This window comes from Cryptomeria japonica, chromosome 6 (genome assembly GCF_030272615.1).
Source record: "Cryptomeria japonica chromosome 6, Sugi_1.0, whole genome shotgun sequence".
Classification (NCBI taxonomy): domain Eukaryota; kingdom Viridiplantae; phylum Streptophyta; class Pinopsida; order Cupressales; family Cupressaceae; genus Cryptomeria; species Cryptomeria japonica.
The window spans coordinates 107,228,727-107,235,223 of NC_081410.1; the positions used below are offsets into that span (position 1 = coordinate 107,228,727).

Sequence of the window (6,497 nt, forward strand, 5' to 3'; positions counted from 1 at the left end):
ATTCTATCATCATCTTCTATTTTCAACCACCTCCACTTTAACATCCTTCTTATTCTAGTACTTTAATTCTAATGATACTAGAATGAATTTGACAACATAATAGAATAGACAATTTTGTTCATAAAAATAAGTAAAAATGTTAAAAACATTTTAGAAAAAATATGTCACAAAAGACACTATTACTAAGAGGCATTGCCATTTATGTCCTATTTCAAATAAATTCTTACATAAAATCTTGTAGTACTCTAACCAATACTTATTTTATTAGTAATTTAAAAAATACTGACATTAGTGTAATTTCATATTTATACTAACAGTAGTTACCAAACGCCTCTGCAAGGGAGCATAATTGAAGCGAGCGCATGCCTTCGTCCATTCAATGAAGCGTAGAAGACTAGGTAGAACGAGTAAATGATCTTGTGTATGGTGGCTCAATGGATGCAAGCAATGATGAAGTAGAGTTAAGGCACTTATAGAATGCAAAGACATGGTCTATAGAGAAGTATGAAAGAATGAAATTATTCTACCTATTTCTGACAGAAGCTCCAAAACCTTATTAAAAAGGGACTCCGTGAAGCCAAATTGAGCAGAACAAATGGGCATATCAAGAAACTGAAAACTCTTTAAACAATAATGGCAACTGCTATATTATATTGTTGCTGTAGAACAAGAAGGTTACATAATATCAGAGCAAATTCATTCCATTATTTGATAAGAAGACCATTTATTTAGTATTATTATGGATTGCATATGATCTCTAAAACTTCCATCCGTATATATAGGAACTATGCTACTGTGCAGGTACAGAATTCAGTTATCTGTGTGTTGGCATTAGTCGAATTTGTGCAAGAGAGCCGAATAAACTGAGTCACTACGCATGGCACAGGAAAAATCAGTCCACTAACTTGTGGAAGTGGTGGTGGTTCAGATTCAGCAGAAATATCACCTCCCACTGGTTCAGATAGAGCAGAAATATCACCTCCTGGTGGTGCAGATTCAGCAGACATATCACCTCCTACTGGTTCAGATAGAGCAGAAATATCACCTCCTACTGGTTCAGATTCAGCAGAAATATCACCTCCTACTGGTTCGGATAGAGCAGAAATACCACCTCCTGGTGGTATAGGCTCAGCAGATATATCACCTCCTGTAGAGCCATTATATGCACCATGTGATACAGAATTCTTAATGCTAATTTATATATATAATAGCATTCACAGCACACAAAAATCTTAAAAACCTGGAATGCAGAATTGTTGGAGTTGAATAATTACCTGTGGCCGGGGATTGTATTGAAATGTCTTGCACACTATTGACATCATGCATATAGTTTGATGGGCGACCTTCAAGGGAATTGAGTAGGATGGCAAATATAATACACATCCCAACCAGAGGAATTTTTCCTGTGTTTTTCATCATCTTGATCTTCAATGAAAACACACAATAATGAGAATTTGAGGGCGATGATGGGAATGGCTGTAAGCTGGGTTATATAGAGCAAAAGTGTATTGTAGGTGGTATGGTGGGAAGAAAAGACAGAGCTCACACTAGCAGTGTGAGTAGCATAAAATTTGGAAGGCCAATTACATGGGACCTAGTGATCCCACTAACACACATAACCTCAAAAGTAGTAAAGTTTTACGAAAGTCATGGGATCTTTAATAAAGGTTAATTTGATCTTATTCGATTAATCTTGAGGCTAATTAAAGTACAAACAACCAAGCTCAAAGTTAAGCTGAGTAAATTAGAAGAGTTGGGAATACTAAAAAGTATTATTTAAAAAAAATTTAATTTGAATGAAAAATATATTTGGCTTTTGAATTGGAGGCAATAAATGAATATTAGAAATTTGTAGAATTAATTTGTTATAGTATATAAAATTGATATTGTTGAAGAGTTGATTGTCTTGAAATTTACATAGACTTGAAGTTTCTTGTTGGTTGATCTTGTAGTTTAGGGTCAATCTGGCACAATGTGAATCTAATCTCTATGATTTTTTTTAACTTAGTTAAGAGTAGACTTAAATTGTGATTTGATTTATTCTAATTCATGCTATTTGTTAAAGTGTAATTATCAATGAGAGTAAAAAAAACACCTTAAGAATGTTGCTAGATTGCAAAGTTCAAGCTCTCCTTTGTTAACTCTATTGAAAGATTGGATTTATAGCCTTATGAAAGTGTTTGTAGAAAATGTAAACAAACATACAAAGGCCTAGATGTGAATTTCAATGCAAGTGTTAATTATTTTTAATGCTTCAAATCCAAATGTTCCTAAGAATGCTCCTTGTACTTTCCTAGGATGATCACATGATCTAGGATGTGAATTGAAGTTCAAATGGATGTCTTTAAATACCAACACTTAATATATAGTCACACAAATGTGCACCAAGTTAGTTCCCAACAACTAGTAGGAAAAGGTAGAAGTAGATAATTTTAAAATTTAAAATTTTGAGTTTTAGCTCAATTTCATGTCATGCAAGATCAACCAAACTCATCACAAGATTGAACCAAGATGAGGAATGTTAAAGATCCCAATGCAAAGATCAAGTGCATGAAAATGTGGATTGCTAAATCGATGCAGTACGTGCAATGGTGCGAGGTTAAGATCAAGTGCATGGAAATGTGTGAAGGTGTGTACAAATAGGAATGGATAGGGATCGGAAGTAAGATATATCTAGTAAGATGACCAATAATGAGAGTACAAGATGATATGGCGAAGGTCTTATTCCCCCATTATAAAAGGATAAGCAATGATAACACTATAGAGAATGGGGAGAGGAAGATCTGCCACAATCGAAAAAAGGTAGATCTAAAAGTATGTTCTAGGATAGGGTTAGTGCAGGATCATGGGGGGCCAAAAAGTGGCGATGTGAAAAAAATAGCCTTTTCCACTCACCTAAAAATACGAAAATCCGTGTTGACTTTTTGCTTGGCCTAGATGTTAGTACACCTTGGCATGGTAAACACCTAGGCAAATCGGATATTAGATAATATCAGATATCCGATTTTTATAGGCAATTTTAATTTTTTTTGTATTAAGTATCATAGAACTTACAAACTTATTACAAATACCAGCTCCTTTCGAGCAAGCCTATTACAAATACTAGCTCTTTTTGAGCACAAATACAAGCTCCTTTCGAGCACCAAACTAGAAACAACAATTGGAAGACCAAGGGTCACAACTTAGAAATCCACTTTAAACAATTTGACAAATACAACCAATGGAAGACCAAGAGTCACAACTTAGAATTCCACAAAGGTGTCCCTCTTGGGAGTTGAACTTGGGTCTCCACATTGAGATCTCAATGCTTTAACCAACTAAGCTCAACCCCCTGGACAGGTAATTTTAAATTAAAAAATAAATAATATATTATATAATATAATATATAATAATATATTATATATTATATAATATGTAATATGTAATATATTATTATATTATATAATATGTATTATTTAATATATTATTGTATTATATTATATATTATATAATACATAATACATAATATATAATATTATATTATATTATATAATTACATTATATTACATTATATTATATTATATAATAAATTGTTATTTTAAAATAAAAATTGGATATCTGATTTCGCTGATACGATAAAAGAGGACCGTGACATCCTGTGGGTTATTTTTTACCCACGGGCTGTGCGAATTCAAGCAAATCCATATCCATTTTTGTAACCCAAATTTGCAAAAAAAATCAATAAAAGGTAGGATTTTTATTATTTTTCATCATTTTCATTCAAATTTTGATATATATATTTGTTTTTGCATTCAAAATATGTTTTTTTCATGAAAACTAGGTTTTTCTAAATCAAATACAAAATTGTTCAAATTTGTTAACTAAATTCAACTGTTTACATTCATTTAGGTTAAAAATGGGGGATAACAGTGAAAACATTGATCAACCACAACCGCAACAATCAAACCCTCCTGCACAAAACCCTCCTTTGCCAAACCCCCCTCAATTCAGAATTTAATTGCACAAAATTTGAACCAATTGAGGGAGATTGCAGATGTCTATTGTAGGATCCCTCGCCTGAACCCAATGTTTGATCCCCTCATGTCCATCATAAAGAGCATAGAAACCATCATTGAGGAGCACAATGCCACTCTTTGGTGGTGAGATTCTATGAGGGAAAAATATGTGGATGGCTTGTCCTATAAGAAGATCAAGGATCTTGAGATATCCAAAGCCGACATTGCCGCATTGTTTGTGAATCCCTACACTGGTCAACTCGTAGACCCCCCCAAAATAAAAATTTCTATTAAATGATGCACAAATGATGATATTGTGAAAAACTTTTGGGATCGTTGGTGGATGGTTTTCGATAAACCACCCAACAACAATCTTGATGTCCCCTTGTACTTCATCAAAAAATTGTATTATGAGTTTGTTTTAGGAAAACATGTGAACTACTTTGACATCTAACCTTTCTTGGGTGTGGGTTTAGGTATGCCCCAAGATAGACCTGGGGTGGTCAGAGTAGTCCAGGTCCCATATTTCCCCCCTCCTCCTATTAATCCCCCACCTTCAGTGCAACATCTGGATATCATCAGTGAGGTGACGTCATAGACCATATCTACAATTCACTCTTTGAGTAGCCTTTTGGTTTCTAAGGCTGAGGCAGTAGCTCAACCTTATTTTGATGGTAGCGGTGCATCTGGTGGTGCTGACACGTCCTCCTCAGCTCCACACATTTGCATGCCCCATAGTTGTGTCATGTGTGGGCACCTATGCTTGGGTCCAGTTAGTCAACCTGTTGATCCTTCTGTGCACACTGCATATTATGAGGTGCATGAGATGCACGATGCACCATATATTATGACAGGGACTTGAGGATACCTTGGAGAGTCCTTGCATGCTAGTGGTAAGATTTGTATTTTCATAGTTCATTCTATATTTTAAATGAATATTTATAATCTAGATAATATTAAGTACTAATGTTTATTTACATGGTCTATTTAACAATTGATGACAGAGGAGGAGTTGACATAGATCTAGGAGGGCACCTTGACGGCCATTTCATTTGGCCTTGATAGCTTTACGATACATATATTATTGCACCTAGTCATTTGTATTTTATTGTACATACATGCTCATCATTTATATTGACATTAATTAGATTATGTAGTAACTTGCATGTATATCTTATTTTACTCTTGTAGGGCACAAGTAGCGCGATTGCGGGGCTGTGCGATTCAAGATCTAGTAGTGCAGCTGGAGACAAGGGAAAGGTAATTGAATGCAAATATGATTGAATGAATAGTTTAAATTACTTATAATGATTATACACATCTAGACATAGATTGATAGTTTCACATACTTGTGTATATTTACAAAAAATTCTTGGCTTCACATCCTTGTTGACTACACCCACTATACTTGAAGATGATGATGAAGAAGAAGAAGAGATGCCTTAGATACATGTGTTTACTTTATTTTGTGTTTAGTAGATATAATTTGTTATTATCAATGATAATTATATGCTAACTTGTATCAATGTCATGTTTGTGAACATATGTAGGTTGTGTATGAAAATATTGAAAACATACCTCCTCTACTGAAGACATACATCAAGTCTTCCAAAGCTGAAGAGAAAACGTGGAGATGAGTTAAAAAAGAATAGTTCAATTATATTTCATTTTTATGTTAACTTTTCGAATGTGAGAACTATATAATATAAGTAATCTTTATTGTGATTTGTTTTTTCTTGTGCAGGATCCTTTAGATTTGAGAAGTGCGGCAAAGAGGATCGATTTTGATGATCCATCATTAGCTTAGGATATTATAGATAGAATTGGGATGCTTACATGTCTAGTTGGCATGCATATTTTGTATATGGACATACATTCACTTATATAGACATAAATTGCGTTTAAGTTGGCGTTTAAGCCATATTTGTGTATGGACATACACTTGTAATCATTTGACATTTTCATATATACAGAAGTTGATATTTGATCATATAAATTGTTGCTCATGTGTGCATGGTGTTATCATTTTAAAATTTAATCTTCAATCCAATAATTAACAATGGTTAATAATGGTTATTTAATGAACAATACAATTCATTTCATTTCATTTCATCGTAAGTATTGTTTGTATAATCTTCAGATTACATATAATTCATTTCATCTAAATCGTAAGTGTTAAATTTGCTTGCCTTTAGCAACTTCACCAAATTTAATGACCTTCTTTCTCACCAGGCCTCCACAAGGTCAAATTTAGAAGACAAGTGTTTTGATGGATTCTCAATGTAAATAAGGTTAAATATAATCATTTTTTATGTAATGAGGTCATCTAGACCAATATTTGTTATGTCTAGTCATAGGTTATTCATATTGGCAAAATTGCTCAAGATTGCTCAATAGTTGTAAAAATTTGTCAATGGGGGATTCATGTGTCGAAATGATTCATCTCGATTTTTCAAGATTTCCTATGGTTTTATTAGGGCATCATTTTTTTAGTTGGCGAAA

At 33.4% G+C, this 6,497-nt stretch overlaps 1 protein-coding gene across 1 annotated transcript; it reads right to left on the bottom strand.

Moving 5' to 3' along the window:
- Positions 1 to 622: 622 nt before the first annotated feature.
- Positions 623 to 1,464, bottom strand: LOC131030561 (uncharacterized). The gene is made up of 2 exons (XM_057961424.2): positions 1,275 to 1,464; positions 623 to 1,147 (listed from the first exon to the last, which is right to left on the bottom strand). Exons 1-2 carry the CDS (start codon positions 1,417 to 1,419, stop codon positions 786 to 788), a joined length of 507 nt encoding a protein of 168 aa, XP_057817407.2. The 5' UTR covers positions 1,420 to 1,464; the 3' UTR covers positions 623 to 785.
- Between the last annotated feature and the right edge of the window lie 5,033 nt (positions 1,465 to 6,497).

Excerpts from the sequence above, each read along its gene's own strand:
- LOC131030561 (XM_057961424.2), bottom strand. The coding sequence starts at position 1,419 with ATGATGAAAAACACAGGAAAAATTCCTCTGGTTGGGATGTGTATTATA. Across the intron at positions 1,148-1,274 it reads AATACAATCCCCGGCCACAG|GAGGTGATATATCTGCTGAG; the intron begins GTAATTATTCAA and ends ATGGCTCTACAG.